The sequence below is a fragment of the Aedes albopictus genome, chromosome 2 (genome assembly GCF_035046485.1).
Source record: "Aedes albopictus strain Foshan chromosome 2, AalbF5, whole genome shotgun sequence".
Lineage (NCBI taxonomy): Eukaryota > Metazoa > Arthropoda > Insecta > Diptera > Culicidae > Aedes > Aedes albopictus.
In genome coordinates this window covers 399877223-399902245 of record NC_085137.1, presented here as the reverse complement: position 1 = coordinate 399902245, position 25023 = coordinate 399877223, and the positions used below count along the sequence as shown (strand labels likewise).

At 44.9% G+C, this 25023-nt stretch overlaps 1 protein-coding gene across 4 annotated transcripts in view; it reads right to left on the bottom strand.

The window, feature by feature from the left end:
• LOC109408013 (probable chitinase 2) overlaps positions 1-24295 on the bottom strand; it is a 36550-nt gene extending 12255 nt beyond the window's left edge. Inside the window, exons 1-2 of one of the 4 annotated variants that reach the window (XM_062853284.1) lie at positions 24155-24295; positions 23539-23808 (exon numbers count right to left, since the gene is read on the bottom strand). In XM_062853284.1, the coding sequence (XP_062709268.1) occupies positions 23539-23620 (82 nt within the window). In that variant the 5' untranslated portion in view covers positions 23621-23808; positions 24155-24295. Of the gene's footprint in view, positions 1-23538 lie in introns of all 4 variants that reach the window. The other 3 variants (XM_062853283.1, XM_029879353.2, XM_062853282.1) reach the window with 3 other exon arrangements.
• Positions 24296-25023: the final 728 nt, after the last annotated feature.

Sequence of the window (25023 nt, the reverse complement as noted above, 5' to 3'; positions counted from 1 at the left end):
CGACCTAGGAACGGGTGGTTTGACAAGGAGTGCCAGAAGGGTAACAGACGAGATACGGTGTCAAAATCTCGATTATTATCGAACTTTCATTTACTTCGGATTTTTCTTCGAAAATGATTAGTATTTGGGCTATATTTTCATAATCGGAAGACTAGAAAATATTCTATCGGCGATATTTTTCCCATACATTTTGTATGGGACGTTTTTCGGCTCAAAAGTGTATTTCTCGGATACTTTTTCAAAACGACGTATAATACACGCAAAACCTATGTTGATACGTCGTTTTGAAAAAGTATCCGAGATTTAAAGAATTTTAGTATGAAAAATAGCCAAAAACTTAGCTAAATCAAAATTTCCCCGATGGAATATTTTCATACTTTCCAATTATAAAATATAGCCGGAAAGCTAACTTTCTCTGAAGAAAGATCCGAGGTACATGAAAGTTCGATAATAATCGAAATTTTGACACCGTGCGAGAATAATGTTGCCAGAAGCTGGTGTCGGGGACCCGGCAGAACAGGGAGCGATATAGGGAAGCAAAAGTAGCTGAAAAACGAAACCACCGCAAAAAAGAACATACGGAAAATGTGATTGCTCGGGCTCAAGAGAGTATGGAACATAATGATATGCGGAGATTTTATGAAACTGTCAATAGCGTGCGGAGAAAAACAGCGCCATTTCCCGTCAACGGCCGTGATGGAAACTTGCTGACAGACAAAACAATGGTGGCTGTCAGGTGGAGAGAGCACTTCGAGGTATGTATTGTTCAACGGTGGGTATGGAAGAGCAACATACAGAATTCGAATCGATGACGACGGCTGGCTATTAAACCCCCAACGCTAGACGAGGTCAAGACAGCCATTAGAAGACTGAAAAACAACTAGGTTGCTGGGAAGGACGAGCTCCCAACGGAGCTTTCCAAGCACGGCAGTTAGCAGCTGTATCAACTCTTACACCGTACTATATTGATGATGTGGGAAGAGGAAGAACTGTTGCTCCTGGGTTTCGCGAACGATATCGACATAAATCGACCGGCAGGCTATGGAAGAGGCGTTCATAGTTTCCAAGAGGGAGACTGCGAGGATTTAGACCGACGCCACAACAGCACCACTACCGGGACTTCCTTTCCGCGGCCACTTAATCGCTGTAAGGGTCGATCTCGACCGCAGGGCACCGGTATGACCTACGAAACCGACTCCGAACCCCTGGACCACCTCTTGTACTGCATCTGAACTAGCCATTCTCTGAGTCTTCGCGCCACCTCTTCTGGAGCTCCCAGACGATATAAGTGATAGCCGTTGAAACGGCGTTCCAGCCAAACTCATCCCTACACATCCTCTGGACCAAATTGTCCGGAGTTGTGTCCTCCCCGCATGTGGCAAGCATGCGGCCACGCATTGTGCGAAAACGCGAGCACACGAACAAAACGTGTTCCGCCGTTTCCTCTAACCATTGCACACTGGGCATTCTGGAGAATCCGCATGCCTGAAACGGTGTAGATACTGTCGGAAGCAACCATGACCTTGCGGGACCTGTGTCAGGTGGGATGTAACTTCCCCATGGCGCCTATTAATCCAACTATCTACCCTCGGTATAAACCTATGGGCCCATCTTCCTTTGGTGGAACTGTCCCACGCGCGCTGCCATTTGACCATAGAGGCCATCCTGGCAGTCCTGCGTATGCCTCTTGTGCCGCGCATTCCGGAGCACTCCATGTCCTCACTGATAAGAATGCTGATAGGCACCATACCAGTAATGACACAGAGAGCGTCGTGTGACACGGTACGGTACGCGCTTGCAACCCTCAGACACATAAGCCTGTAAGTACTTTCCAGCTTCCGTCGGTAGCATTCAGTACTTATCGCGGTGCCCCACGCCCCACACCTAAGTATGGACGTAGCAACACTAGCCAGAAGCTTGCGCTTACTGGTGTACATCGCAGAGCTATTGGACATCACCCGGGACAGTGCCGCAATAGCTGTGGAGGCTCTTTTACAGGCATAATCGACGTGGCTACCGAAGGTAAGCTTGTCGTCGGTCATCACGCCCAAGTGTTTGACGGAGCGCTTTGACAGGATAGTGCACTCTCCTACAACCTACACTGATCTCCGTCTGTTGCTCCGACTTCCGGTTGTTAACAACCGTCACCTCAGACTTGTGGTGAGTCAGCTCCAGTTTCCTGGACCGCATCCACGCCTCCACAACCTTGATTGAGTGGTCGGTAGTCAACTTCAGCTCCTCGATCGTTTCACCGTAGACTTCGAGCGTAATGTCGTCGGCAAATCCGACAATCTCCACTTCCACTGGGAGACTGCGAGGATTTGACTAATGATTAACAGCACAAAGACCAAGTACATGATTGCTGGTGGTCAACGTCGGTCTGGCCGTGGTAGTGGTGGTAAAGTGGAGCTAAATTCTAGACGAACATTCGAAAAGGGCCTATCTGATTTTTGTAAACAAACATGTTTCTGTCTCTGTAGGGCCCATCTGCATCCACCCACGCACATCAACACCCTTAACAGATAGCTTGAAGAACTCTCTTTTCCGATAAATTGCTAGGTACAATACTCGGTGGTAAACTGGAGGATGGCATTTGGCGGCGTTACATTAACCTTCCGTAACTCGCGCGGTTGACTGACCTGCGTCAGCACCACGCTAATGCTGAGTACAAAAAGCGAGATTTTTTCAACGTGTTGTACAAAATCCAACAGCGCGATCGCTCGTGGGTTAACTACGAATTGTACCAAGTATATAAAAAATGGATAGAGTGAAACGAATTAAACACGGTTGACTTTTTGCAGTTGGTGAGAACCTAAGGACTCAAAACGTTAAGGGCGACTGGAAGCGATTAGCCCAGGACCGAGACCATTGGAGGTGGATACTTTATTCGGCGTGCCGCTACGAGTTGTAGCCCATCAAGTATCAAGTAGGTAGGCATGAAACTGGGAACAGATCTGTTGCTTTAACCTTTTTAACAAATATTGCCAAAAACTGTTTTAACAATTAAACTAGTAAGAATAGCCTTTGTTTAAAAGAAGGTAGAATTAGTGATTTGGATGTCAGCAGTTTCATCGCCAAAAACAATGTTTTCCCATGTAAAATCCCATGCAAACTTCAATTGAGATGCGCAAAATGTAAGCTAAACCCATCATGCCCAAATTTTGCACAGTTGTTTGAAACCTCGAAGGGCAACTTAAAACTTTTGATCTGATTTTAGGGTCCCAGATGCAAATAAGGTGTAAGTGACCCTTTTGTCGATTTTGAGCTGAGCATATAAAAAAATCTACAGATTTCAAGCTTTCAAAATTGGGTTGATTTTGAAACTCCATACATTTGTATGGGATGGAAAAGTGGTGAAAAGCTTTAAACCTCATTTACTCGAAAGTGGGTTTTTGGCACTTACAGGGGATAGACAAAATGATCGGGACAGGCAAAATTTTCCCTTCTCAAAAAATATTCAAATAGCTGTAACTTTTCGAAAAGTGCATCAAATATTCTCAAATTTTAATTGAAAGTGGATCAACTAGTTGTGTATCAGTGGACGAAATTTGGAAAAGATCGGTCTATTCTGCACGAAGTTATAAAGATTCTAGAAAAAGGTATATTTATCCGATAGCCAACTTTGAGCTGTTATATCTCCGGATTCATTGAACTGAATGCAATGAAATTTTGACCATATATGACTTATATAATGAGCTTTGAAAAACTTTTGACTTAACTTAAAATTCTTAACACGGAAGAAAATTATAACGATTAGATTATTTTTCTAATAAATCATTAAATTTTCTTAAATTTCAACATTGTTTCAAAATTCAAGATGCTAATTATAGTTCATTTATATTCCCTCTAATTGTCTTGAACATAAATATGTTTTGAAAGAAAGTAACAACATAGCCGACAATTCATTGAAAAAGTAATGGGATGCATATTAAAAATGGACCAATTTACTAAAAAAATCATAAAATAAATGAAATCGCTATAACTTTTTCTCTTGTGAATAATTTCAAGTTGAGTCAAACGTTTTTCAGAGCTCATTATATAAGTCGTAAATGGTCAAAATTTCATTGCATTCGGTTAATTGAATCCGGAGGTATAACAGCTCAAAGTTGGATATCGGATAAATATACCTTTTTCTAGAATCTTTATAACTTCGTGCAGCATAGACCGATCTTTTTCAAATTCTGTCCACTGATATACAACTAGTTGATCCACTTGCAGTAAAAATTTGAGAATATTTGATGCACTTTTCGGAAAGTTGAGTATTGTGTTGTTCTTTGCTGTGCATGCATCGCTCCTGTAAGGGGTGAGTATGGCAGCATAATCGATTGCGTTCGCTATTGTCTCGAGTGAAAATCAAAACAATAGATGCGCGGGTGTTTAGTGTTCAGTATTGTGTTGTTCTTTGCTGAGTATTGTGTTGTTCTTTACAGAGAAGAACATTAATCAAGACAATTAGATCATCGGCATTGTACCACAAAAACCCCACAGCAATTGGTGAGATCTTTCCAATATTATTTACAACATTACAACATAATTTCATCTATTGGAAGATGCTTCAGTTCTGGGCTCTTTCTAAGTTGATGAAGGGATTTATAAATGCTTGCAAGGACTTGGCCAGGTGTGTGGAGCTGAGTGAATCTATGACATTGTAGATAGTAGCGACATCAGCAATGTCAATGGAAATATTCAACTTTGCAACTCCATCCAAAATTTGTGCAAGTATTCATGCTATGCTATGCTATGCTATGCGATTTGATGCACTTTTCGGAAAGTTACAGCTATTTGAATATTTTTTGAGAAGGCAACATTTTGCCTGTCCCGATCATTTTGTCTATCTCCTGTACATCCCTTTTGCTTCTAACCCCCTCATATAATCTGATCAAATTTAAATTTTCCCATGCAACTTTAACCCACCCTAATAATAATGCCTTTTACTAGAATCACTCTTACTTTATGTAGAATTGCTCAATCTTGCTCAAATTTGGAGCATCCATAGACTACCCGCCTACCCAGTTTGAGGAAAAGAGCATATGATGTGATATTGGTTTGATTGATATAAGAGATAAAATATCTAAAAATAATATCTTAAATTTACTCCTGCAACATCATCTTGTAAGATCTAACCAATAGCGGCAAGCTATTCGTTTGATCTTGAAATATCAAATTTTGATATTGTTCATATGTTCCAGACGTTTTGATCGTCAGTACTTCACCTGTACCTGGAAAATACTTGATCAATTTTTGAAAAGTGAAAATTTTGTCTGTCTTGATAATTTTCTCGTATTATTTTTGTCAAAATTTGAACAAACATATAATGGAAAAATGGAATTTTTCAACAATCTTCAATGAATTTCTGGTAAAAGTTTTGTGTATTTTAATCATTTTCTGCTACTCAATGCAACATTTCCGTTAAATCAAACCTTTACCATACCACCGGCTACACTTCAACTCGTTGGGATCTTCTTAATTATCTCACGTCCGCTTAGATCAAATGGACCAACCCAACTCAGTGACGACCCCTCCTAGAAAAGAGTGTGGTGATTATTATCGAACGAGGGTCCCCTCCACTAGAGCTTGGGGTACGTTGAACCTGTTTATTGGGTTCGGGAATAGATTCCCAGAAGAACAACTTCAGTGTGCCCCCCCAACGCAACGCCGCTCTATCACAGTTGCGCTCTAGGCTGGGATCGAGGCCGGTTTTTGCTTTGCACACGCGCGCCTAGCGCGACCCAAAGGTGCTGCTGTTGTTGCTGCTGGTGGTGATGATGATTAAAATGCGCTCCGCTGTTCTAGACCTTGAATGAGCCGGTCGGTCGGTCAGAGCTCTTTCTGTTTCCTGTTTGTTATTTGACACAATACATAACATTCCTACATACATATAATCAGCCTTGCCTGATATTATGTGGTCAGTAGAGAAGACGGGCATTTGCCCCATCCCAGCTCTGGGAAATCCGTTCCGTAACCGCAGTTCAGATGGTGCTGATGTTCCTAATGGGGATATCACGAATCTCAACGTCCACACATTGGTGATAATAGAGATGCGAAGTGAAGAAACCATGCAATCTTCAATAATTTTAAAACAATGAAGATTTTTATTAATTTTGTTACTTTTTGGCTTGGTAATCCTGGAAAAGAACCAAATTTTGCATTTTTCCATATTGGGACGAGATTCAAATAAAGAAGTGATTTCTACACCAGCTTCACATGCTTGGCGATGTCTGACATATAATCATATCAACGTTTGTTATGTCCCAGTGTTAACTAAACACGAAGTGTTTCAGCAGTTTGAAACAATAATGATTTGAAAAAATCGGCAGTGTTAGGTCACCTATAGAGACAGAGTTTTATTAGTTTGCAAACGCGTTTGACCATTTTCAAAAGTTACGCGAGATTGGTTCGTTACGTAATTATTACATGATACAAAATACATTAATTAAATAATATTTATTATAAAATGATGATGCTGAACGAAACACACTTTTATTTTGCTTGTTCAAAAATCAGTCTTTCGAAGGTAGACGAAATCGGAGCTGACAAAGTCAGGTCACCAATGTATTTAAAACCAGTTATTTTTTTTGTAATTTTGAGAATAAATTGATTCTTAAATACCGAGACGGGCTTGGTGGTCTAGTGGCTACCGCTTCTGATTCGTATGCAGAAGGTCTTGGGTTCAACCCGTGGTCCCTTTTCTCCTACTTTGTAGCTTTCTATGTACTTTGTCAACTCATGTATAATCATATGTTTATTAGGCCTGTCCAGCTTTTCAAAAATGTTCTCTGATTCTCAAGTTCACCCCCATATTTTGATTGGCATCATAGAAGAAGTAACTGGTCAAAATTTCAGCCAAATCCTACAGTTTTGGTGTCAAGGAAGCAAATAACCACAAAACATTGGAGAATATGATGCCGTTTTGAAAAATCCAACTTATTACGTATATTAGGGTGTTCCAGAACGAAATCTATCAAAAAATCAACTTTTTAAGATTTTTCTGATTACATATGTGATAATTACACATATTTCCTTCAATTTTATTGGCACACGTTGTTCGGAGAAGTTGTAGCAAACAAGTAAAGCTTTCAATTTTTGCCAAAAGAATTAAGTTTCGACAAGTTTTAGTGTAGTTATGATTTTTGCCAATCAAAATATGGGGGTGGACTTGAGAATCAGAGAACATTTTTGAAAAGCTGGACAGGCATAATGTTTATAGCCATCGCTAAAACCAGAAACGGTTGAAAAGCCGTTCCCTTCCTTCCAATTTTCATACCACAGTGTTAATCTATCAGATAACGCCTATGAGTTATGCAATCAAGCAAACTGCGCCAATCAATAAATCACACAAATCTATCCAAGCACCAATGTGTGAACCCTCTGCCAACCATATCCCACCAAGACTACGACATCCGCATGAGTTTGTACAGACGCAGAGGTATATTCGGTCTGATGTGGATACAAACGATTGCAATGATCACTTCCTTCCCCTTCCCCACATTGACCTTGCAACATGACGTGGCAGGCGCCATTTTTTTTTTTTTTTTTTTACTTATTCGTTTATTTGGAAGGCTCGGGCGCCTCATGGGCATAACTGAGCCGAAATCATTTGTTGTTTTTTTTACAATATATTTTACATTTTACAATATTTACTGCTTTAATGCTATGTTAGTTTGGGGAGCCGAAGTACTCGCGGCTGTTTCGAGGTTAGGGATAAAAAAAAAATAAAATAAAATTGGGAAGGAGGGATTTAGGGGTCTTAAACTAAATTATTTGCTAACTTATACTAAAAACATTGATGGGGTAAAATGTCCTTATCTGAAATGGAACAAAAAAGAGAGGACTTTATCGGTAGACAACGACAAGAAGAGGACAAACGGAAGGGGGTGACGACAGACAGGGGCGAACAACAAAACCAAAGAGCGGACAACGAAAACAAGGAACGTACTACATCAAACTCTGACATCAACACGTTTCAAAAACTGGTAAATCAGGTTCATGTATTCCAAATCAAGTCCTGCCAACACTTCTCTAACGGGTTTCTGTTGTTTTCCTCGGACCCGGAGAATTTCATGCAGCTCAGATCTGACCTCACGATACTCATTGCATCCCCACACGACATGTTCGATATCCTGGTAAGCTACGCCACAGACACAGAGATTGCTTTCTGAGAGCCCAATACGGAAGGTATGTGCATTCAACAAATAGTGGTTGGACATCAGCCGACACATTACACGAATGAAATCGCGGCTCAAATCCAACCCTTTGAACCATGGCTTCTTCGACACCTGTGGAATGATGGAGTGCAACCATCTACCCATCTCTCCATCTCTCCATTTGTTTTGCCAGCTGATCAAGGTCTCCTGACGGGCCAATGCAAAAAATTCGTCGAAGGCGATTTGACGCTCGTAAATATCGCCTCCGCTAGCGCCCACCTTAGCCAGAGAGTCCGCTTTCTCATTGCCCGGAATTGAGCAATGTGAAGGGACCCAAGCTATGGTGATGATGTATGAGCGTTTGGACAAAGCACTCAAGACTTGGCGTATTCCATTCAGGAAGTACGCTGAGTGCTTCATCGGTTTCATTGACCGAACAGCCTCCAGAGAGCTTAGACTGTCGGTAAAAATGAAGTAGTGCTCAAGTGGAAGAGTGCGAATGTACTCTAAGGTGTAGTATATAGCCGCTAGCTCAGCAATGTATACCGAACATGGCTTTTGAAGCATGTAGGTGGCGCTATGAAATTCGTTGTAGACACCGAAACCACTTTGGTCATCGGTTTTCGAACCGTCTGTGAAGAACTGTCTGTCCCCGCTAACATGCCCGAACTTACTTGCAAAGATCTGTGGAATACCTACGGAACGAAAAGATTCCGGAATACCGGTGATCTCATCCTTCATAGAGAGATCAAAATCCACTGAGGAGCTGTCGAAGTTTGAGAAGTTGTCACGATTGGTGTTAACCGGAGATGGGCTTACCTCCAGCGTCATGTACCAGTAGTACACACTCATAAAACGAGTTTGAGGGTTCTGTTCGAGCAGCTTTTCGAAGTTTTCTATGACCAATGGATTCACAACCTCGCATCGGATGAGGAACCGGAACGATAACTCCGCAAAGCGGTCTGTCAGAGGCTGTACACCAGCGAGTACCTCTAAACTCATAGTGTGAGTTGAGTTCATGCAACCTAACGCGATCCGAAGACAACGGTACTGAACCCGTTGAAGCTTCAGCAAGTGTGTTTTCGCCGCGGATTGAAAACAGAAGCTACCGTATTCTAAAACCGACAGAATGGTTGTTTGGTACAGCCTGATCAGATCTTCCGGATGTGCTCCCCACCATGTTCCGGTAATAGTTCGCATAAAGTTGATTCGCTTTTGGCATTTCTGTATCAGATACACAATGTGCTTCCCCCAGGTGCATTTGGAGTCGAACCAGACGCCGAGATATTGAGAAGACATGCTATGAGTGATTGTCTTACCCATCAGATGGAGCGGAAACTTTGCCGGTTTGTGTTTTTTTAGAAAAGACAACCATCTCAGTTTTCTCCGGAGAGAATTCGATACCCAGCTTGAGAGCCCAAGTAGACAAATTGTCCAAAGTATCCTGTAGTGGTCCTTGCAGATCGACTGCTATTGATCCCGTTATAGAAACAACACAGTCATCCGCAAGCTGTCTTAACGTGCAATTTTCCATGAGACAATCATCTATGTCTCTAACATAAAAATTGTAAAGAAGGGGGCTTAGACATGAACCCTGGGGGAGACCCATGTAGCTAATTCGTGAAACTGTCAAGTCGCCATGAGTAAAACTCATCTGCTTCTCAAACAGCAAATTATACAAAAAGTTGTTCAAAATTGGTGAAAGGCCACTTTCGTGAAGTTTGTCGGAGAGAACATCGACACAAACTGAATCAAAAGCTCCCTTAATATCCAAAAACACTGAGCCCATTTGCTGCTTTTGAGCAAAGGCAAGCTGAATTTCTGAAGTAAGCAACGCAAGACAGTCGTTCGTTCCTTTGCCTCTGCGGAAACCAAATTGTGTATCAGACAACATGCCATTCGATTCAACCCATTTGTCCAGTCGAAAGAGAATCATCTTCTCTAACAACTTCCGCAGACAAGACAACATCGCGATTGGACGGTACGAATTATGATCCGACGCGGGTTTCCCGGGTTTTTGAATAGCTATCACTCTCACTTGCCTCCAATCATCCGGAATGATGTTGTTATCCAGGAACTGATTGAACAAGTTCAACAAGCGCCTCTTAGCGACGTCGGGGAGGTTTTTAAGCAAGTTGAACTTAATTCGATCCATTCCTGGAGCGGAATTGTTACATGAAAGAGAGCAAGTGAGAATTCAACTATCGAAAACGACCTATCCATGTCGTCCCTATCCTCGGAAACATCCCGAATTATTCGCTCCACGGGTACGGAATCTGGACAAACTTTTTTTGCGAACTTGAGAATCCACCGAGGAGAGCTTTCTCGATCCTCGTTTACCGACGACGCGTTACGCATTCTTCTCCCGACGTTCCAAAGAGTTCTCATTGATGTCTCGCGCGATAAACCCTCGACGAACCGACGCCAGTAACCGCTTTTCTTCGCCTTGATCAAGTTCTTGAACTTGCTTTCAAGGGAAACGTACCGCTTAAAGTTCTCAACCGAACCGCGTTTCCGAAACTCTTTGAACGCAGCGGATTTCTCGCGATAGATTTCTGTACACTCGCTATCCCACCACGGATTGGGGGGTTTCCTGCGAGCCGAAGGACCTGGAACTGGCCGACGTTGTGCCTGCAGCGCGCTACTGATGATCAGTTCTGATAGAAACTGATACTCTTCCCGCGGTGGAAGAATTTCTACCGATTGCTCACCGTCGATAATTGCTTCCGCGTACTTTCCCCAGTCAATGTGTTTCGTGAGGTCGTAGGAAATGTCAATAGATGGAGGTTGACGTGAACCATTGGAAATAGAAACAACGATCGGAAGGTGATCACTACCATGGGGATCCTGGATAACCTTCCATGTACACTCCAGCGATAGTGAGCTCGAACAGATTGAGAGGTCTAATCGGCTGTCTCTAGGACTGCCATCTTTAGCTGGAGGTGCCACTCGCGTAACTTCTCCGGTGTTCAAAATTGTCATGTTGAAGTCGTCGCAGAGGTCATATATCAAAGTTGAACGGCTGTCATCGTACAGTTCCCCCCAGCCTGTACCATGGGAGTTGAAATCTCCCATGAGCAGCCGTGGCTCAGGCATAACCGAGCAGATGTGGGCGAGATCCCTGCGAGATATCGCAGTTCTCGGTGGAAGATATATGGAGGCAACACTGAGGGTTTTACCTCGGATTGTCACCTCACATGCGACGGCTTCGATGCCTGTCATCGGTTGAAAATCGACTCTGTAAAATGAGTGCTGCTTTTTGATCCCTAAAAGCACCCCTCCGTACGAGTCGGACCGATCAAGACGGATAATGTTGAAATCGGAAAAAGGTAAGGTTACATCGGGTGTCAGCCATGTTTCGGATAGCGCAAAAACATCGCATTGTAAATTGTTAATTAAAAATTTGAAAGAGTCTAATTTTGGTACGATACTACGACAGTTCCAGTGTAGCACAGAAATCATATCTTCGACCTCGGTGGTTAAATTAGCCATCGAAAGATACGAATGTCGCAAGGAGGGGCATTTTAGAAGCCAACTGCTTCAAAAGAGGAGACACACAAGGAAGAAGTGCTTTGACAATGCTCTTCACTGAGTCAGAAGCATTAAAGAAGTTAAGGACGTTGTCTACGATGCCAGAAAGCGTAAACATCGGAGCACCAAGAGGTTGTTCCTGGTTCTCCGAATGCTGTCCCTCTGGCTGAGAAGTCGAAAAAATTGGGACATCTGGGATTTTTGATGTTTCCGAGAGCGAAGGAAAGTCTCGTTCATCTTGGATTTTGAATCCAGGAGGTGAACGTTTGTTACCTTTTTTAACACTCTTAGAATTTGTCACGGTGGGTTGGGGGTCACTGCTAGGCAGATTCCGAGGTTTTTTGGTGGGTCTCTGGAGCCTCACCCGTTTCCTCGTTTCACCCTTAAAAACAAAGGGAACCCCGTCCCCGACCTCAGAGTCAGAGCCCTGATCATCGAGAGACAAAGACGAGTAGATGTTGCGTGATTCAACGACCGGAGCAGCTTTTCTCAGCATTTCGGCGTAGCTTCGCCTTGAACGCTGCTGCAACGATCGTTTTTGATGTTGTTTTCGCTGTATGTACTTCGGGCAAACATTCAGATCGTGTGGACGATCGCTACCACAATAAACACACTTGGGCGGCGTTTTACACGCACCGTCCACATGTCTCTCCCCGCATGTTGCACAGCGAGGTTTATTGCTGCAGTACTGGGCGGTGTGGCCCAGCTGCTTGCAATTGATGCAATTCATTACCTTCGGTACATACAGCCTCACAGGTAGCCGAAGTTTGCCAATCACCAGCAGATCTGGTAATGCAGATCCGGAGAAGGTCACAGAAAATTCTTCAGATGGTGTGTAAACCTTCTTCTCGCCCTCCTGGGATACCGAATGCAGTTGCCGGCAATCCAGTATCTGAACAGGAGGTAGAGAAGGGTTATGGAAACGACCACAGCCTTGCATGATCGTTTCGCAGGTCAAAGATGCGTCGGCGACCTTCCCCGAAATCTCAATCGACGCGCTCGGAAGGTAGACAAAATACTCAAGAGTAAACAACTCGCAGGCCACAATCTCATTAGCGTGTTTTCGGTCGCCTACTGTCACCCGAACCTTAGCTGTACCGACCATGTCAATGGAGACAACGGAAGAATACCGCTTAGTCAGATCCTTGCTGATTTGAACGGTGTTCAAACGTTTGCCTTTGGGTCGGAAGAAAACAACATATGGCCCGCCAAAGTCGGGAGGGTAGGCCTTGAGGCGGGGGGACGTCGGAACAGATTTACTGTTGGTGTCCATTGGAGAAGCACCAGGGTGAAGGGGGGCAAAGGGGTTAGCATTTAAATCGCCTTGTTGGCTCGAGCAATCCGATGCCAATAACAAAGCTTCGTTGATGCGGTACGACGTACCCCCGCCATCGTCATCATCGCCCATTGTGGCAGCTAACTACCACCACGGAGCACTCAAAAATTTTAAACTAACACTTATCACGGGGACGAAATAATAAAAAAAAAACAAGGGACAAAATTAACTGTACAGGGAAAGTGAGGAAAAAAAAAAGAGAAAAAAAAACTGCTTAAATACCAAATTAAATCTAATCAAAGAGTCAGTGGAGAGGGGGGAACAACGAGGGGTAACTCTGAATACTTAGCTTTGTGCTCTGTTTTGCCACAGGCTCGACGACGACAGGTCCAAGCGATGGGATCGCCCGCACTGGGAGGAGGCGAGCGGTGTGCGGCGGTTGAACGCTCTCTGCTCTTCTCTCGGTGGGCTGCTGCTGTCGACGACGATGAGCTTGGGTACTCACTGGAAGAAGCCGATCACGGCCGCGCGAGCGGCGCGGTATGCGGGGGGTGCTGCACTGCTGTGCTCGATAATCGGTCAATGCGCCACGTGATATAATGAAAACGTGAACTTTACTCAAACTAAACGAACTTTTGCGGCAAAAATTGTGGCCTCGCCAACCGCACGCGTCCCACTAGGGATGATTACTTAATAAACTTAATCACTCGGAAACACTAGCGCGAAAATAGCCACCGAACTGGAGACAAACCGGACGAACGAAAAGTTGCGACTGTCTCGAACGAACGCTCGCCAAAGAGTCACAGGCGCCATTGTCGCCTAAAAATAGAAGATCACCAACGCTCACACCCTGAAGATGCCTGCTAGTCCCCGGCAGTTATCTCATTGGTTCCTTGTGTGAGTGTAGCTGGTCTGGCGATACTGGAGCAGCATCTACGGGCGGTCAATCAACCTCAAGCTCAAGTTTCTTGGCAATCCCTTTATGTGCATTATATGTAGCTCAAATTTACATGGATTTTTAATACTGTGGCACTGCCTGTATAAACCACCAGCGTTGATGGCAATATTTTTGTCACGACAAAAAGCCGGAAAAGAGATTTAAGAGTGGATTAGGGCTTAATCCAAAATATAAACTATGTTGCTCATGTGAACCCAAAATTTGATTATTTCTTAAAATATTTAACAAATCAATAGTTTTATAATAAGTTTGAACTAACTTTCTTAACGCGGTCAAGTTTATCCAAACGGCTCCCAAATTGTTGATAAAGCTTTGTTCAGTATTAAAAAAATACCAGTTGTTAGTAATACCAATTTTGCTTAAAACCAAAAAAGAAATTCAAAATAAATTGCTATAGAACAGACAAAAATAAAAACAGTAGGTGGCAATATAGTTGCCACGGCCTTATACATGGTTAAGATATCATAGCCAAGTATATACTGATACTTAAGACGAATGCTGGATGTAAGCTAATCGTGGATTTGTACAATAATTAAAAAAAAAACGGCGATAAGATGCATTCCTGCACTTGTGTGAATTAAAGTCCCAATGCCAGCAGGGGCAGCAGGGACGGATGTCCTGGGGCCTGACGCACCCCCCCGCTTGCGAGTCAGCCGCGTAGTTGCCGGCTAAGAATAGGACTACTAACCCCAATTCAAGGTGTCAAGCGACCCGTGCCGAGGAATGAGTGATCGAGGGGGTGAAAAAGATGCTCGATCTTTAACGGAGCCTGTGGCGTACCTGGGCACCCCCCAAAGTATGCTGTCCCTTACCGCGTTAATGCAGAGCTCTGGCGTGGTGGACATTATTTCTCGTGCAACTCGTGGGAACAAGTATGAGCAAAAATTCAAAATCAAATAACTTAGGTGGAAGTGGTGGTGCGATCAACCCCTTCGCAAGAAGTGGGTTGATGAGGTCTCCGTCAAGGAGAAGCGAGTAGTCAGGTGCTGGTAGCTTACGTAGCTCAAGCGTGGGAGCTCCTGTCCACTCCACGGCAAGCCAGCCGGTGGAGGTCATGGGCGGAGCGTGGCTGCTGAGGGCCATCAGCCAAGAAGTTGGTAAAGAACGGCCCGCATCAGAGGTTGCTGAGCACCAGCTTGGCAAAATCATCGACTTTGCGACAACTAAGTCGAATATAAGCAAGGACCTGAAAACGGCCTTGCTTAGACTTAGAGTGTCTGTCGATGAGGTCAAGCAGGAGCACGCGGTGGCGTTGCTGGCTGCTACAGCGGCGGAACCAGTAAAGGAGAATGTGTCGAAGTTTACACAAACAGAGGCCTTCTCCTTCGCAGGTAGTCCGAGGAGTGTGGAAGCGAATGCTCGTGACAAACGTGACAAGCATTCGCAGAAGCGGGCGAGGCAGCCGTCAGGTGAAGAGCTGTCTGGCGGCGCCCGCAAGGCCAGGCGTATAATAACCCCGAAAGCCGGTGGTAACGCTGGAAAGTCGGACCCCAGCCAGGGTTCCCGGAAAGCTGGGAAGGGTGGGCCTGAAAAGGCTGGCCCGTCCCGGAATGATGGGAACAAGGGGTTGCGACCAATGGTGGGCCCTCAGCAGCCACAGAGCAGGGCGATCCAAGGAGAAGACCCTTCTTGGACAAAGGTAGAGCGGAAGAAGAAGAAGAAGGTGAATCCGCAGGTAGAAGTACAGGACGCCAAACCAAGGCGTAGGAAGGCAGGTGCCAGGCGTGAGAAAGGCGACGCTATCGTCATCAAGACGGAACAGTCCAAGTACTCGGACGTCTTGAAGACGATGCGAAGCGACGCCAAGCTTGAGGGTCTTGGAGCCGACGTACGCAGTATTAGATGTACTCGTACCGGCGAGATGATCCTGGAGCTGAAGCGCCAGAAGGAGCACAAGGGCGCCGCCTACAAAAGGCTGGCAGACGAGGTCCTTGGCGAAGGTGTGCAGGTGAGGGCTCTGACACATGAGGCGACTCTGAAGGTCAAAGACATTGACGAGATCACCGAAGTGGAAGAGCTCGTCACGGCACTGCGGCAACAGTGCGATGTGCAGGTGGCCGCCGCAGCCGTTAAGCTACGGAGAGGGCCAGCAGGGACACAGATAGCTTTGGTTCAGCTACCTGTGGCGGATGTTAAAAAGTCCGTTAAAGTAGGGAGTATTAAGGTGGGCTGGTGTGTATGTCACCTGACATTCCACGAGCCACCTGAGGTTTGCTTCAGGTGTCTGGAACCAGGACACAAGTCGTGGGACTGCAAAGGCCCCGACAGGCGCAAACTGTGTAGGCGATGCGGCGCTGAAGGTCATAAGGCCCAAAGCTGCACGAGTCTGCCCATATGCATGATCTGTACCGGGAAAACCTCGAAAAACAGACATGCGATGGGTGGTCCAGGGTGCCCGGCCTTTAAGAAAGCCGCAGTGAGCAACAAATCACAGTGCAGGTAACGCAGCTGAACCTGAACCACTGTGACGCGGCTCAGCAACTGCTTTGTCAGGCGGTTTCTGAGTGGGAGACGGATATCGCCATCATTTCGGACCCATACCGAGTACCCGCCGGCAACGGCAACTGGGCCTCGGATGGGACCAGGAAAATGGCGGCGATATGGACGACGGGTAAATACCCCGTGCAGGAGTTGGTGTCTACTACCTATTAGGGCTTCGTGGTCGCCAAAGTAAACGGGGTCTTCTTCTGTAGCTGTTATGCGCCTCCGCGGTGGCCGATCGAGCGGTTCACGCAAATGCTGGACCGCTTAACGACCGTGCTAACAGGGCGAAGGCCGGTGGTAATAGCGGGTGACTTTAATGCCTGGGCTGTGGAATGGGGAAGCCGTTTCACGAACCAGCGGGGTCAGATCCTGCTAGAAACACTGGCCATCTTAGATGTCGACTTGGCTAACGTCGGTACCAAGAGTACCTATAGTCGAAATGGAGCGGAGTCAATTATTGACGTGACCTTTTGTAGTCCTGGCCTAACAAGTAGTCCGAACTGGAGAGTAGATGATGGCTACACTCACAGCGACCACCTGGCGGTTCGCTACAGTATCGACTACAACAACAGCAGACAGCGGATAGAAGAAGAGGCGGCTAGGCCAAGGCCAAGCCCTCGTAGGTGGAAGCCATCATACTTCGACGAAGAGGTATTTAGGGAAGCGCTCCGCCGTGAGCGAAACTTACTCGGTTTAGACGGCGACGAGCTGGTAGCGGTGCTCTCACGTGCGCGTGATGCGACCATGCCTAGGCGAGTCCACCCTAGAAATGGGAGGCCACCGGCTTACTGGTGGACCGACGCGATTGCGGACCTGCGCCGCGCCTGCCTACGGGCTAGGCGGCGGATGCAGCGAGCACGATCAGAGGAAGAGCGAAACGAACGGCGGGTGGTGTTCGCCGCTGCAAAAGCCGCGCTCAAGACCGAGATAAGAGCACGCAAGAAGGCCTGCTTTGAGGGTCTCTGTCAGAGTGCCAATACGAACCCGTGGGGTGATGCCTACAGGATCGTTATGGCCAAGACGAGAGGTGTGATGGCTCCTACAGAGCAATCTCCAGAGATGTTGGAGGGGATCATTGGAGGACTTTTCCCGCGTCATGATCCTAGTCCTTGGCCTCCTTTCGTAGGACAGCCGGGGACTGGGGCTGGCGATGAGGAAAGGGTCACCGATGTGGAACTTGCGGGGATAGCTAAGTCCCTTAGCGTAGGTAAGGCCCCAGGTCCGGACGGAGTTCCGAACCTGGCCTTAAAAGTAGCTATTGCAGAAGCTCCCGAGATGTTCAGGTCTGCTATGCAGAAATGCCTGGACGAGGGAGTTTTCCCAGAAGCTTGGAAGAGGCAGAGCCTGGTACTATTGCCAAAGGCGGGGAAACCACCCGGAGACCCGTCGGCATATAGACCAATATGCTTGATTGACACGGCGGGGAAGGTTCTCGAAAAGATCATCCTCAATAGAATGTTGAAGTTCACTGAGGGCGTAAATGGTCTCTCGAGCAACCAGTATGGCTTCCGGAAGGGGAGGTCCACCGTAGACGCTATCTTGTCGGTTACAAAAACCGCCGAGAAAGCACTCGAGCCTAAGAGGAGGGGAATTCGCTTCTGCGGGGTAGTGACTCTGGATGTAAGGAATGCATTTAATAGCGCCAGTTGGGCTGCTATTGCCGATGCGCTCCTGCGTCTGGGGATACCGGAGTACTTGTACAAGATTCTCGGAAGCTACTTCCAGAATCGCGTACTAGTTTACGACACGGAGGTGGGTCGGAAGTGCTTTCACATAACCTCAGGAGTCCCGCAAGGTTCCATCCTGGGTCCGGTGTTATGGAATGTCATGTACGACGAGGTGTTGAGGTTAGAGTACCCAGTGGGAGTGGTGATTGTCGGATTTGCCGACGATATTACGCTCGAAGTCTACGGTGAAACGATCGAGGAGGTGAAGTTGACTACCGACCACTCGATCAAGGTTGTGGAGGCGTGGATGCGGTCCAGAAAACTGGAGCTGTCTCACCACAAGACAGAGGTGACGATTGTTAACAACATGCAGTCGGCGCAGCAGACGGAGATCAGTGTAGGAGAGTGCACTATCCTGTCGAAGCGCTCTGTCAAGCACTTGGGCGTGATGATCGACGATAAGCTTACCTTCGGTAGCCACGTCGATTATGCCTGTAAAAGAGCCTCCACAGCTATTGCGGCACTGTCCCGGATGATGTCCAATAGCTCAGCGGTGTACGCCAGTAAGCGCAAGCTTCTGGCTAGTGTTGCTACGTCCATACTTAGGTATGGCGGCCCGGCGTGGGGTACCGCGCTAAGTACTGAATGCTACCGACGGAAGCTGGAAAGTACTTACAGGCTTATGTGTCTGAGGGTTGCAAGCGCGTACCGTACCGTGTCACACGACGCTCTCTGTGTCATTACTGGTATGGTGCCTATCAGCATTCTTATCAGTGAGGACATGGAGTGCTTCGAAATGCGCGGCACAAGAGGCATACGCAAGACTGTCAGGATGGCCTCTATGGTCAAATGGCAGCGCGCGTGGGACAGTTCCACCAAAGGAAGGTGGACCCATAGGTTGATACCGAGGGTAGATAGTTGGATTAATAGGCGCCATGGGGAAGTTTCATTCCACCTGACACAGGTCCTTACAGGTCATGGTTGCTTCCGACAGTATCTACACCGTTTCGGGCATGCGGATTCTCCCGAATGCCCAGTGTGCAATGGTTTAGAGGAAACGGCGGAACACGTTTTGTTCGTGTGCCCGCGTTTTCGCACAATGCGTGACCGCATGCTTGCCACATGCGGGGAGGACACAACTCCGGACAACTTGGTCCAGAGAATGTGTAGGGATGAGATTAGCTGTAATGCCGTTTCAACGGCTATCACTTATATCGTCTGGGAGCTACAGAGGAGGTGGCGCGTGGACTCGGAGAATGGCTAGTCCAGATGCAGTACAAGAGATGGTCCAGGGGTTCGAAGTCGGCTTCGTAGGTCATACCGGTGCCCTGCGGTCGAGATCGACCCTTACAGCGATTAAGTGGCCGCGGAGAGGAAGTCCCGGTAGCGGTGCTGTCGTGGCGTCGGTCTACTGGGTTGGATCTGAGCCCGCGGTTGGAAAGGGGTCCCCGGCAAGGGTCGGGGTAGGTGAGATCCTGCTGTCTGCAACCTACGGGTGCATCTGATAGGGCCTGAAGGGTAGTGATACCCTTCCTTACGGGCAGGTCAGATCGGGTTGCACGTGGGCATCAGTTCTTGATGTCCGCTCAGCAGTAGGGCGCGGGCGGGGTTGACCCTGCCCGCCTTCCGAGGACAAAGGGAGTGGCGAGGACCACTCGGGAAACTGGCTAAGCGCCAGCATGCTATCGTGATAGACTCTCCAGAGCGAGTCATCGATGTTCGTTGCTGCTAGGCTACGGCAGCTAACCTTGAGGGTGCGATATGCACTAGCCCCTCTCTGAAGCAATACCTTCTTGGTGGTTCCGGAGAGACGTAGGGTTTGGCGACCATAGGAATGTGTTTTAGTGGGTCAAGGAGAGAGTAGTCCTGGCTTCTACCGGCATTGTAGAAGACGGCCTCATCCCCACACTACCCTAACCTTCCTGTTAGGGTGTCTGATGAGCAGATTTATCCCCCTATGGTTTAGAAGGAAAAAAAAAAAGTCCCAATGCCATCAATTTAAAATTGAATATAACAATATCAGTTTTGATACTAGTAAATTAAACAGAAAATTGTTACAACCCAATTTTCTTTCAATGACAGAAAAACAAATCTTTTCCAAAGGTCAAGGTTTGTTAAAGTTGTTACATAGTACACAGGGTCAAATATTTGTCCAAAAAGAAACCAATTAGTGACAAACTGATGTTGTTTCTTGAGTTTTTTCCTTGTCAAATATGACCCTGTGTACTTCAGGCTTAAGACTTTTTCCAACACTTTCAGTTCAATGGATGGAGCACAGATACTTTGATATATATTCATAGCTTCCATTATGGCAAGCGTGGAAAGCTGGCTAAGATCTGCTGGGATCATAACAAACTGACGGAGATATGATCATTTCAGTTTCGGTCAACTCTATTAATAGATATACATTATACAGGGTGTTAGGTTCCTGACTGTAAACTTTTTAAATGGTGATAGAGGACCATTTGGTGAAAAAAAATTGTTCTACGCATATGGTCAAATCTCAACCGTTACGTACCCAAGTAACCACAAGCATTATATCATAACATTTATTCAATCGTATTATAGTTTAGCTAATGCGAGATAACTTTTATTCTACACCTGTCAAGTAATAAAGCGTTTAATCTACATTATGAAAGCATTGAAGCATTATGGGATTTTGACAGTTCGGCATAGTTCTATAGGGACGTTTTTTAATGCTTCATTGCATTACCATGTTAAAAGCTTTATGGCAATCAATAATGCAAGGATTTATTACTTTATATATGCTTTAACTAATGCTTTCATAGTTGTAAACAGAAAAAAACATCAGTTCGAAAAAAAATCTGTACAACCTTTTTAACCTTCCGTAACTCGCGCGGTTGACTACCTAAGTCAGCACCACACTAATGCTGAGTACAAAAAGCGAGATTTTTTCAACGTGTTGTACAAAATACAACAGCGCGATCGCTCGAGGGTTAAAAACACAACCATTTAAAAAGAAAAGAAAAACAAACCCAAATTTTCATGGATTGCTGCGTAGAACTTGGATTATCATGCTCAGATGTTGCTGAAAATTTATATTGTGTATGTTTTTTTTATTCTGGTTGGGACATAAAGACAATCAGATGCTGAGGGAACAAAAATTATGTGGGGTTGAGGTATTGGTTTCCTTAATTAACATATAGTGCCCCGATTTCATAAAATAAATGGTAGAAGTGAGCACGTATGAAAACAATAAGAGCAGAATTTATATCTTTATATTATCTTCGTTTGTGGAATCAATTGGTTCTACAATCGCTTGTTTTCGAATGAATTTGGGAGAGTAAGATAACTGATTCAGACCCTAGCACAATTTCTTAGAGCTGCTGAAAACACAAATCAATAAAGCACGAGCTGAGTATACGTTACTTTATGTTGCACATTTTTCCGGGTGCAAAATGCATGGTAGTCGTAGCACAGCGTTAGCGCGTCCGAGTTTCATCGCAGTCCAGTTTCAGCAGTCTAGGTTCAATTCCCGAATTAGAATAAAAAAACATCAGAGTGAGAGTATCGGAACAGGTATGAGAAGATAAAAATAGACCGAAAAATTAAAAAAAATACTTTTTTTTCTTTTGTTGACATGATGCCTTAAGTATACATTCCATACTATTTCATTGCATTAGCTATATGGTACAAGCATTTTTTTATGCTTTAGCAATCACCACAGTAAAGCTTGCTTCAAATCAACAATAGTAGCGCCACTTTCGACTTTAAACCTACTTTAATGGTACCTATATGACAAAACAACTTTACATCGCATGTCATATAATACACTATAAAGCGAAATTAATGCTCTATATGCAGCGTCATGGTTACTTGGGTAGTTATTGAACTTTCCATGTTTTGATTATTATTGCCTTAGCCGCTTAACTTGAAAATTTATCGCAGTTTTTTTTACCCTTATTCGACAGATTATTGAATTTTCAATCAAATGACATCTTTGAATCGATTGGTTTACCTGAATAACTAAGTTTTCTAGAGCAAAAAGCTCAAAAGGAGTGTATTTTTGTCAATGGATTATTGAAGCCAACTTTTTTACCAGTTGCCGCATCCTAACAAAGGAGCCACCGTAACCGTATATGTGCTTTAACATTGTGACAGCGGTCGAGTTATGTCAAACACACAGGACTACGGTGGCGCTATCTGTCCATTTCAAAGCGGCCGTTTTAGTTATTTTAATGATCCATTATCTTGGAAATATGCGTAATAAATTGAAATTCTTTCTTAGGCAAAGTTGTGGCCCCTGTTCCACTCTACAATTCGTTATTTGACACCAAACTTTTAGCTCTTATCGTTTTCTTCCAATTTTGATTTAAATGTGCGGAACAGTGTGCAAAAAAAGTGTTTACCTGAGAGAGGAACAGGGTCCACAACTTTGCCTAAGAAAGAATTTTAATTTATTACACATTTTTCAAAGATAATTGACAAAAACAAATTAACTTTTGAGCTATTTGCTCTAGAAAACTTAGGCATTTAACTAAACCAATCGATTCAAAGATGCCATTTGATAGAAAATATAATAATCTTTCGAATAAGGGTAAAAAACTGCGATAAGTTAGACCATTTTTAAGTTATAGCCAGTTAAAGCAATAATAATCAAAAAACATGGAAAGTTCAATAACTACGTAACGGTTGAGATTTGACCATATGCGTAGAACAATTTGTTTCACCATTTATGGTCCTCTATCACTCTTTAAAAAGTTTGCACTCAGGAACCTAACACCCTGTATGTATATTCATGTATATTCACAAGTTCTTGGACCTAGCAGATCAACTTCCTATTTTCAATAACCTTTTGAATAAAAGGTACCCGAGTATTTTTGCAGCAGCCTGTGATAATTCACTGGCAACTCTCATCAAATCTTTAAGGGAGGATGCACTATTCAAATTTTCTTACAGTTCTTTATGTAATGGATGGTCTGGTAATTGAATCAAAACAAATAGATTTCGATTATCATCGAAAATAAAGTTACTGTTTAAAGACAATCGTCTTGAAATCCCGCTACAACAGTGCATCAGAACTTAAGACGCACTAATCTCAAGAAGAAAGCTTCAAACAAGAGTGCATTTCATTATTCTATTCTTGCTCACTTGTAATGAGCTTAAAATAAGTAGCTATTTTGGGATTCTAACAAGTCTGTCCTTAACGGGGCAGCTGTTATACAACAATATTGAATCCACAACACTTTACGAGAACTTTCCAGTGAATGTCACTCGTGAATAGGGCCATCGATCTAACGGAACCATCTTCACCTACAGCGCACCTGCCATCATCACGAGTATCATTCTTCGCGCATACATTTTTGGAAAGTTTTCGCCGCCCCATGCAGTCACCACCACAGTTCATCAAGAAACTGGATCCGATCGCCTTTCGCTGAATCGTTTATAATCTGTTTGCGTACGACGCGAATACACCTCATCAAAACAGCAGCGGCTATCCAATTTGGTTCCACTCACCTATGCTTGCAGCGGTTTGCCCATTGTAGTTGATACAAAGTACCAGCAAAGCGGCCAGAATAGTCCAAGTCGTTCGATTCATCGCGTCGAAGGCTCCACACTTGGACACTGTATATTCGAAAATCCAATCACTTTTGAACACCTTCTTGTTACAGCTGATAGCGAACAGCGCGATCAACACATCTGATAACGCTGGTCAAACACACTTGAACAACCGATTCTGCTTCGATAGAATCCTCACTTCACCTTTCGATTCAATGACTACCTGCGCTGGCTGAAAGTAAAAGTATTTATTGCACCACTTATTGTTTGCTGTTTCTTCCTTGGCGTGAGGGATTGGCACCGTTGAAATGCCAACAATGCAGTCGCACACCACCAGCACCAGCCTGCAGTAGTGGAGGAGCGAGCAGCAGATCGCTCGATTGAGCTGCGAGATTACGCGAGAGACCTCAACACGCGCGCGAAACTGCAACGAGAGCGTGGCGCGCAGACGCGGGAAGGCGGAAACCAATTAGCCGCGAATGGATTTCTTGTGTTCCAGCACTGACTGGGCAGGCCGGGTGTAACACCAACCACCACTCCACGCTGTGTAGTTACTAAATCTGTAGGTACGTACACTGCACACAGCACCACGTCACGTCACTTGCGTTGCCACGGAGGAACGACCCGCGCCGATCGAATTCACAACACGAACTGATTCATGAAGTGGTGGTTCGCGACCAATCTGGAAGAACAACGGCTTTACTTAGCCTGCTTCGGCGTCCGTCGTGGTTGGCTCTCCTCCGTGGGAATGGCATGGCACGCAAACCGGTTTGCATTGTGCAGCCATCGGAATATAGGGGAGGGTTGTCAGAAGTGAGGAACTTGCTGTTTACGCAAGAAAATATAGTCAAATCACTCGGGTAATTAATTGCAATATATTTATTTGCATCACATTTAGGACAACAAGTAGGTACCTATTCAACAATAGTACACTACATACAATACTCGGTTGCGCCAGATCACCTGATCGTTCTATCTACCTAATACCAGATTGCCCACTGCGCTTCTCGCCTTCATTGTACGTACCATCCTGATCTATGGCGAACACCAATGTGCAGGATTGTTGCCTGGCATACTTGCAACATGCCTTGCCCACCATATACTTACGGATTTATCTACGTTCTGGAACTCGATATATCGTAACTTTTACCTCAATATAAATAACGTAGACTAATCTATATGATATTTCATCCCTCGTGAAACCAAGCCCGCTAACCAGATTTGTGTTGTATGAATTTTTGTGTCAAAATTGTGTTTTTTTTAACATGTGTGTATTGTGTAATATCCCAACTAACATTTTCAGCGCTATAAGCTTAAGTCATTTGATTTCTGTTGTGTAACAATCGAATTGAAGCAGTCAATGCTGAAGAAAAGGGAAGCTAATCAAATATAAACCATAAGCTAATACACGGCTGCTAAACAAGCACCTTACAGCTACCAAAC